Genomic DNA, 10,055 nt, shown 5'->3' on the forward strand with positions numbered 1-10,055 from the left:
ACTCCTGGCGGACAACAAACTCTCCATGAGCCAGCAATGTGCCCTTGTGGCCAAGGCCAATGGTATCTTGGGGATGCACTAAGAAGAGTGTGGCCAGCAGGTCAAGGGAGGTTATCCTCTCCCTCTAGTCTGCCCTGGTGAGGTCACGTCTGGAATATTGTGTCCAGTTCTCGGCTCCCCAGTTCAAGAAAAACAGGGAACTACTGGAGAGAGTGCAGCGGAGGGCTACAAGGATGACTAGGGGACTGGAGCATCTCTCTTATGAGGAAAGGCTGAGAGAGCTGGGTCTGTTTACCCCAGAGAAGAGAAGACTGAGAGGGGATCTCATCAATACTTACAAATATCTAAAGGGCAGGTGTCAAGAGGATGGGGCCAGACTCTTCTCAGTGGTGCCCAGTGACAGGACAAGGGGCAATGGGCACAAACTGGAACTGGAAGTTCCACCCGAATATGAGGAAAAACTTCTTTACTTTGAGGATGACAGAGCACTGGAACAGGTTGCCCAGAGAGGCTGTGGAGTCTCCTTCTCTGGAGATACTCGAAACTTGCCTGGATGTGATCCTGTGAAACCTGCTCTAGGTGATCTTGCGTTAGCAGGGGGCTTGGACTAGATGATCTCCAGAGATCCCTTCCAACCCCTATCATTCTGTGACTGTGTGATTCTGTGATCAACGATCTGGATGCAGGAGTTGAATGCACCATTAGCAAGTTTGCTGATGATACCAAACTGGGAGGTGCTGTTGACTCTTTTCAGGAACTAGATGCCTTGCGGAAGGATTGAGATAGACTGGAGCATTGGGCAGTGATTGATGGGATGAAATTTAACAAGTCAAAGTACTGGATTCTGCACCAAGGATGGAGTAACGCTAGGCACAAGTATAAATTGGGAGAGGAGTGGCTGGAGAGCAGCCCTGCAGGAAGGGATCTGGGGGTGCTGGTTGACAGCAGCTCAGTATGTTATCAGCGTGCCCTGGCAGCCAAGAGGGCAAACCGCATCCTGAGGTGCATCAAACACACACTATAATCAGTCGGTCAAAAGAGGGGATTATTTTGCTGTATTCAGCATTGGTGTGGTGTCACTTTGAGTAGTGAGCAGTGCTGGGCCCCACAATTTAAGAAGGCTCTTAAGGTCCTTGAATGTGTCCAGAGGAGGGCAACAAAGCTGGTAAAAGAACTGGAAGGAATGTCCTATGAGAAGCGGCTAAAGACTTTGGGGTTATCTAGTTTGGAGACAAGGAGGCTGAGGGGTGACCTCATTGCTCTCTGCAGCTTCCTGAGGAGGGGAAGTGGAGAGGGAGGTGCTGATCTCTTCTCCCTTGTATCCAGTGATAGGACACGTGGGAATGGTTCAAAGCTGTGCCAGAGGAGGTTTGGACTGGACATTAGGAAGCATTTCTTTACCGAGAGGGTGGTCAAACACTGGAACAGGCTTCCTAGAGAGCCCCATCCCTGTCAGTGTTTAAGAGACATTTGGACAATGCCCTTAATAACATGCTTTAACTTTTGGTCAGCCCTGAAGTGGTCAGGCAGTTGGGGGCTAGGTGATTGCTGTAGGTCCCTTTCAACTGAACTAGTCTATTCTAAGTCTATTCTTCCCACAGTGCCATTACTCACCTGTGAAGTAGGAGAGGTGATCTCAAATGCTTTTGCACTGTGTACCAACGGCTCTATCCATTGGGACAGAAGGACTTGATAGCCTGGGTTCATGCCAAGCTGTTTGCTGTGGTAGGGGTGGTGGAACCACACTTAATAACCGTAGCGTGTGTGGGAGGCAAAGTACACCCAGCCTGCCCCAAATCATTTAAACGTAACATGAAATGACCTGAGGAGATCAGGCACTTTGTCCCCCTGCTCTCTGGGAAACCAAGTTTGGTACTTCAGCTGGTTACTCCCTCTTCAAAGCTCTTAAAATCTGCACTGTCAAACTGATAGTGCAAAGCTCAGTCTGGGTCATGACTTAAAGGCAATGTAAAGCCTTGGTGCAGCAGCAGTTACTTTCTCTTTCCACTGTATTAGTAGTTTATACTGTTTCATTCATGTTTTTAGGACATTTAATCAAACTGTTGGAACTTATGAGGAGCTCCAAACTTACCTTGAAGGTTATGTGGCTAATCTGGCCCGGGCTGATGAAAAGCGACATGCAAAGTAAGTCAGATCATTTGTTAACCACATCTTTAGTAGCTAATCATAAAAAAGAATAAGACATATGTAAGTAAAATTGTGGATGGTAGTTGATGGAGATGGGCCCCAATCACTATAATAAAACTGTCTGGATATGCTTATGGAGTCCAAGAAATTTTTTCTGAAACCAAATTAGAATCTCAGTATATTGACTTCCAACCAAGAATCGACTCTATCCCAAGAAAACTGAGCACAGAAAAGAAGTGAAAGTGTGCTCAAATAATTTTTTGCATTATGATAGTAAATACTTTGACTGGTAAAACCCCTAAAGGTCAACTTTACCTCCCAATTGAGTTAATGAAACAGCATTACTGTACAAAAGACTAATTGCCATTTCAAATAGAAATAAACAGAGATGAAAGAAATCATTTATTTTTAATGTTTCAGTGTAGCACTGGTGCTGTTAAAGAGTTTGCTTTTAGCTGTGGACCACACTTTTAGTTTATCTGCCTCTGATTTCAACCTGAGCGCTATTGGAAGATTAGCAGTGTATGTTTTACTTCTGTTTAGAAATATAGCTGCATTTTTATCTCTGATCATTCTACGAGAACTGGTACACAGTCCTTCAGAAATTGGTTCTCCGACTTGGAGTGCTCAAAGTTTTGCAGCTGAATGCATAATTAGGAACCTCACCATGGATCGGCTCTTGATAAAAATACGTTTGATTGTACTCAGTGAACTTCAGTAGCATTTTGCTTCTAATTTACTCCCATAGGATGTCCAGAAAGAAAGTGCTTCTGCATAAAATAAAATTAAGATTCTGTAAGAAAATAACAAGGCTTTTTTTTTTTGGGGGGGGGCTTTTTTTTTTTTTTTAATAGTACTTTATAGTACTGTGATACAAGTTTCTGGCAAGAAAAGCACTAACCTATGTTAATTTTCTTATTGCAGAGGGAGATCTTTCTGTGGACAGTTGACCAAAGAGGTGTCTTTGGAGATGATAGAGCTGAAGGAGAAAGTAGCCCAGTTACCTCCTTCCCCATTCCAGAATTTAGAAGTTGTCACAACTCTGGGTGTTGGTGGGTTCGGAAGGGTTGAGCTTGTAAGGGTTTGTTTTAAACATTCAAGTAGTTCTCTGTCTTAGATGAAAGCTACTTCCTTGGTTTCCTGGAAGCCCTGTTTTAACTTCCATCTCTTCATTACATATTGAATAATATTTCAGTGTAATGCAAAATAATTTGTAAACATTCTTCATAAACTGCATCTGCTTTTTGTTCTTTTGTGCTATGCTAGTGTCTAGAAATCTTAAATTGAAATTAGGACCTGTTGAGGTATAAACTCATTGTAAAACACAGTACCTATCCAAACTGCTAATATTTTGTATACATAAAATGAACCCAGGGAACATTTCTTTTCATTTTACAAGTGGGGACTAAAGAGACCTGATGCTTGACTGACTTAAAATTATACAGAACAGCTCTGCAGAAAATCTATAATTTGTCCCTCGTTACAGTCATCAATTTCAGTGCTGTGCTGTGTTGAAAAAGATGGGTGTCAGTGTACCTACTGAGAACAGATTGGTAAAACATCCTTTCCTTGCCTCACATGTGCTCATCATTTTTATTCACAGGTTAAAGTGAAAAATGAGAACATGGCTTTTGCTATGAAATGTATAAAGAAGAAACACATAGTGGACACCAAACAACAAGAGCATATCTATTCTGAGAAGAAAATCCTCGAGCAGATATGTTCTCCATTCATTGTAAAGTAAGTTGACCATAAGGTTTCCTTGAAAGCTGACCCCCAGTTGACTCACTGGACAGCATTATTAAGAATGAGGTTTGGCATATATATGAGTTCTGGAGAAAAGACTTTGTAAGTGTCTCATTTTATTTTGCTTTTCCTAAATTGCTGCCATTTGTCTCCACAGACTATATCGCACATTCAAAGATAGTAAGTACGTATACATGCTTCTGGAGGCTTGCCTTGGAGGGGAGTTGTGGAGCTTGCTGAGAGACAGGTAACAGCAAACAAAGTGGAATGTTGTCCTTTAAAATCACCAGTCAGCTCCATATGTCCGCTGAGTAGGTTCTCTATTCAAGGGCTGTCCGATGAAAAGATGTTTGGTTCAGTTTTTAACTACATGAGTGATGTAATGAATGTCAGTGCAAAAAAGCTGTTAATATTCTGGGTGTTATATGTTATCTGGTTAATGAGCAAGGCATTTTTAGAAGTGAATTGTCTGCAAGGATAGTGATTATTTTTGTTCCAGAGGCAGCTTTGATGAAGCCACTACCAAGTTCTGTGTTGGGTGTGTGACAGAGGCTTTTGACTATCTACATCACATAGGAATTATCTACAGAGACCTGAAGCCAGAAAATTTGATTTTGGATGCCGAAGGATATATAAAACTGGTAGGATATAATCCTTTTGTAATGTTATCCTTTTGTGCCTGTATCCTGTTTCCTTGCAGGGATGATATAAATAGACAGCATGTAACTATAGTACCAGGATCCCAGAGTTTAAGAACCCTTAAGCTTCAGTAGAAAAGAGGGCAGGCTACTCATTGCACAGTGAGAAACAAAGGCATTGCAAAGCCATTGCAAGCCACAGACAGAGTGAGGATTTGCAGCCTCTGAGAGCTTATGTCACAGTATAAACAGCAAAAATATTTTTTTCCCAGCAGCCAATTCTAATGTAAAGGCAAGAACCACATTTCACAGGTGCAGAATTGCCTCCCTGTCCATCCTCAAGCAAGCAAATCTTCTACATTATCTCTGTAGAGAGGGAACACAATAAAGAGCTCCTGCCATACTTGACTGTGACCAGGAAAAGTGCAAAGAGACTACCCTTCAAAGGGTTTGAAATGTGCACTCTGAGGACAATGAGCAACCCACTGTTTTACATGGGCTGTAAATCTCTTGTCCTCAAGGAAAGCATGGGTTGTTCTATCCAAAAGGAAAATAATTCAGGAAATTACTTGTGAGAATAAATAGATGTGTTCTATAACATTCGGTGAGCCAGTGGAATTACTTCTTTCTCCTTCACAGCAACACTGTAATTGTTTTAGCTGTAAACTGGCAACTCTTGAGATCTTTGCAGGAGGTGAGGAAGCAATTAAGACTTTAAGGTTTCCCAGTGCAAAACATCTCTGCATTATACAGCATATGTTGATTTTGATCAGGTTGATTTTGGATTTGCAAAGAAGATTGGATCAGGGCAGAAAACATGGACGTTTTGTGGAACCCCTGAGTATGTTGCCCCTGAAGTCATTCTGAGTAAAGGCCATGACTTCAGTGTGGATTTTTGGTCCCTTGGGATTCTTGTGTATGAGCTCCTTACTGGCAGGTAAGTGCCTCATACTCCAAGTTCTTACTTTCTTTGTTTGGTTTTAGAAACGTTTTCAAGGTTAGTTTTAAAATAAACAGTTTGGGGTTTTTCCCATCAGTAAACAGGAGTGACTTGCAAAATGATGTTTCTTTTGTCTTTTATGCATATCTTATCTTCCATCATTTCAGAAACACCACAGACAATGTGTGGGACATATTCTTAATTCTGGTTTATCCATCCAAGAAAGGGCCAGACACTGGCTATAAGTGGCTGGTGCAGAGCACCTTTAACTGATGATAAGGTTTCCAGTGAGGAACAGTTGGCAACAGATTGTCCTTTTCCCCTTTAGTGCGTGCCAGGGTATAGTGGGGTGAGTGAACTGTAAGCAGGGCTTGTTCTTTGCCTCCATGCACGCTTTAATGACAACTCTTTGTGAACGCTCAATGGTATAACAACATGTAAGGTGCTCCAAGTTAGGCTAGAGGCAAAGCTAGCTTAAGAGGGACACATATGATCATGCATTTTCCCTCGTACCTATAGGCAGCTTCTCAGCTTCAAACCTTTCTAATACCTGAAACAGACTGAAAGGTTGAAGGTTGTAAAGCTAGGAAGGGGGGACGGGGGGGACGGTCCATATTCTCAAATATTTGCTTTGATGAGAAATGGCCACATCTGTTCTTGCCAGCCATTCCATTTATCACTGTTGCTTTCTTTTTCTAGTCCACCATTCTCTGGGGCTGATCAAATGATGACATATAATTTGATTCTCAAAGGCATTGAAAAGCTGGATTTTCCTAAAATAGTAACAAGGCGTCCTGAAGATTTGATACGCAGGCTCTGCAGGTAGGAGAGGCAGTTTGTGTCAGAGCCTGGGTGTAGACAGATCGAGCCATTTAAGATCCAGACTACAGTGTTGAATTCCTGACAACTTCATTTAAAACTGTTATGACTAGCATAGTGTGTTCTGATTATATACAGTACGCATGCATACTTCTGAGTGTGTGTCACACCTCTTACTCTGCAGAGGTATCATCTATGATGCAGGCTCTAGGCTTTCTCTGTAGCTGTGAATTTTTTCTGAAACACATCTTAGGGAAAATTTATTAAGTGTAGGCTGAGGAAAGAGCTAAAGAATTTAATTTTATTATCAAATGCAACATTTTTTAAAAATGCTTCCAAAATTACATAGGCATATAGCTCTTACAGAAAATGTAGGGCACTTAAAGACCGACTTAAGCCCCCTTGAAAACATGCAAAAAAGGTGGTGTTTCTAAAGGGCCAGCATAACTCAGAAGCATTAGTGCATAGTGGTATGCACAACCTGTGGCTGGTGACACTGCTGTCTTTGAACTCGCAGCTCCAGTGAGAAGTCATCCATGGCACTAGGAACAGTGTACATTGTGTTTGTGCAGCAGGATTGAAAGGATCTTTGTAGCTGCAAATTTTGGTCTGCCTCCTTTGCAACCCATGACCAGACCTGCTGGCCAAGAAAAAAAAAGATGTACAAGTAAAATTCAACCAGTAGATTTCTCTCTGCTGCTTCTTACAGCAGAGTGACACTATTTTGGCTTCCCGGAATGTTTCTCCATCCTCAAAAGAAAGGAGCAGTGAGAAACACCTCATTGTGTCTCCTTATGAGACCACATATTGTATGTAAGCTCCATCCCTGTGTAATCATTAAATGCAAGCAGTTAGGACCTATAAATGCTCTTTTAAAAAATAACAATATTTTTTAAATTCTTATCCTTATTCTTTTTCTCTTTTTTTTAAGGCAAAACCCTACAGAAAGATTAGGCAATCTGAGGAATGGAATTAATGACATCAAGAAGCACAGGTAAGTGAAAGAGACTGCCAAGAAGAAAATTTGGGGGTTAATTTTTAGAACCCAGTCTAGTAAACCCATAAAGCTCCAGGCACTTCCAGACAGATTGCATAAGAGAGATCTCTGTTGCTATTGAGTATATTTGTGACTACAGCAAGCAACGATATAAACATAAATCCTTAGAATGATTATCTAGAAACATCTTGTTGTTTACTGGTTTTGTCACAGATTGCTGATGTAGGAGTTTAATTCAGTTCTGAGAGAAATCGATGCCAATTCAGCATCTGCCTTTTAGACCTCCCACCACTTAAACTGGTGCTTTTTAAGAATGGTGGTTAAGAGCTCCAGAGCAATATTAAGGTTTTGTCCTCTTTCTTCTAATGAAGAAGGATTAAGCATCTGTGAATTAAACATTTCCTGCTTTTTCTTTTTATCTGAGTTGTTTCTAAGCCCTGCAGTTTGTGCTTGGGAAAAGAAGTGCTTTAACTTTTCTGCTTGTCTCTCTCTTCTCATGCTGTTAAAAGAGGGTGGAATTCCAAATGGACACATACATCTTTGGCTGTGCTTACACATATATTAACCTGCCTGTCACTTTGGCACTTCTGTACAGAGGAGATGCAATGTATCTGGTGGTTCTGAAGCTCCCCCTGCTACCACTCCCTTGTATGGCAATGACAGTACTCAACTTTCCTCGTCCTAAAAACTGTGTTGTCACATGGACAGAAGTTGTCATGAAAAAAAGTCTTCTAGCCCTAGTTCACATGTTTTTCAGCTGTTAATAGTATAATGACAGAAAAAAATCTGTCTTTCTCTAGTGGTCTCTCCCTGTCTGTCTCTCATTTCTTTTTAATCAGGTGGTTGAGTGGTTTTAACTGGGATGGTTTGAAAGTGAGGAAATTAACATCGCCTTTAAAAAGAGAGGTACTGGCTTTGGCTTTCAATATCATAATGCTTTACTAATATATAGGTGCCTGGCTACAGAGAAACAACTGATGGCAAAAGCAAAATTTCTCAAAGATGCATTTGAATTATTATAGCTCACCATTTTTAGTGAAAATCAAATGAAAGAGAGACAGCAATACATAAATTAAATTCTATTAAATAATGAAAATATTGTTCTGCCTGTGTACTTTGCATTAGATTTTCGCCATTACTAGAAAAAATGGTGTTTGGTCAGAAACAAATACTGAAAAAACCATATTTTCCTCTGTACTGGGCATATTATTAAGATGCACTGTTCACATTACTGTGCGGAGTACTAATCCCTGTATTTTCTTATTATTGAGTTACAGTGCATCCTTGAATAAGCTTCCTGTTTTAAATGGCCCATTTGTCTTTGCCCTAAAATGAAAAAATATTGAGGGTAAAGAATTTGAAACTCACTTTGAACTCAATTTGAAACAAAAAAATAATTCAGAGATCTGCTTTGAGTAGATTTGGTCTTAAATAAATTTGAATCAAAATTGTATGCAGTGTGGCCCAGTTTTCTTACTGACTTTATAGGGCTTTGGGTGAAATCTAGGATTTGATAGTATTTGAGGAGTGGTTTTGTGTAAGGAGGCTGATGCCGCTGTTCTGTTGTACAATTTAATTACTGGAGGATTGTCTTTTAAAGAACAAGGAATTGCATCCATTGAAAGAAGTCATCCATATCATGCTAGTCTTTTGTTCCTCCACTGGTAGCAATAAAAATTATGCGTAATCAATGGAGACTATTTTCCAAAGTTACCTTCTGAAACAACCATTTGTTTGTGTTTTTAATGTCCTAGTTGTCTGGACCGACTGATTACAGCTACTTTGACAGCTATCCACCTGAAGAGGGAACCCCTCCAGATGAACTTTCAGGCTGGGACAAGGATTTCTGATATTTTTTTCTTCCAGAGCATTTATAGAGATTCATAGGCATCAGTTCTAAACCTGCTCTCTTGTTTCTTGCTTAAAACAAATTACACAAGGTTTGTGACAAACACAGTGTTCCTTGAAGGACAGAAGACAGTACAGCAACCAGAACTAGTTTGGATGATACACCAAAATCTGTGTGCATCTGTTTATAACAAGGGCATGCATTCAGTCAGCAGATGTAACCTGAAGGGTTTTTTATACACTATGTCTCTATGAGCATTTTCAAACACTATGGATGGGATGTATGGTTTTGCCATTGGAAATACCACTAGCTAATACATTGGTATTAACAGGGTTATGGAGCGAATGAGTATTGGAAGCCAATAACTTTCTGGCATTTGTCAACAACTGACATTATAGGCAATGATTTTTCATTTTATCTTAAGTCTGCTGTGTGTTTCACTTTTCCCCATAATGGCTAGCATTGCATTGATCCAGAAGTATGTAGAAAAGAGACTTTTATTGAAAGGTTGATTTGATCTGATGCTGCACGTAAATGGATATCACTGTGGAAGCTGCCTCTCTGTTAGTCTAGTTTTGCACCAGGCTGAATATGTGAGACAGGGTATAATAGGTCAAATGAAAATTCAGTAGGAAACAAGGTATACACATAGCAGAAGTTGCCTGGAGAAGCAGACTGTGGTATGTATTTCCCATACTGCTTCAAAGAGATGTCCATTTCTTAAAATATTTTGCTTTTATGTAGTGTGAAGATAAAATAGATGGACAAAAAGCATTTACCTTGCAGGAAAAAAATACGTAAGTATAGAATCATATTTTTTCCTTCAAATATATTTTCCAATTGTTTTCATTGATATTTTGCTGAAATACTACATCTGTTCCCATCAGTGCTAAAACTTCCACCCATTTCAATGTTCCA

The 10,055-nt window shown here is 40.2% G+C and overlaps 1 protein-coding gene across 1 annotated transcript in view; it reads left to right on the plus strand.

The window, feature by feature from the left end:
• The window catches only part of PRKG2 (protein kinase cGMP-dependent 2), a 47,584-nt gene extending 38,226 nt beyond the window's left edge, over positions 1–9,358 (plus strand). Inside the window, exons 10-19 of the mRNA XM_054823656.1 lie at positions 2,047–2,145; positions 3,073–3,223; positions 3,752–3,888; positions 4,052–4,141; positions 4,394–4,535; positions 5,306–5,469; positions 6,172–6,294; positions 7,223–7,285; positions 8,128–8,194; positions 9,043–9,358. Coding sequence (XP_054679631.1) covers positions 2,047–2,145; positions 3,073–3,223; positions 3,752–3,888; positions 4,052–4,141; positions 4,394–4,535; positions 5,306–5,469; positions 6,172–6,294; positions 7,223–7,285; positions 8,128–8,194; positions 9,043–9,138 — 1,132 coding nt within the window. The 3' untranslated portion in view covers positions 9,139–9,358. The remainder of the gene's footprint in view (positions 1–2,046; positions 2,146–3,072; positions 3,224–3,751; positions 3,889–4,051; positions 4,142–4,393; positions 4,536–5,305; positions 5,470–6,171; positions 6,295–7,222; positions 7,286–8,127; positions 8,195–9,042) is intronic.
• Positions 9,359–10,055: the final 697 nt, after the last annotated feature.

This window comes from Grus americana, chromosome 4, assembly GCF_028858705.1.
Source record: "Grus americana isolate bGruAme1 chromosome 4, bGruAme1.mat, whole genome shotgun sequence".
Classification (NCBI taxonomy): Eukaryota; Metazoa; Chordata; class Aves; order Gruiformes; family Gruidae; genus Grus; species Grus americana.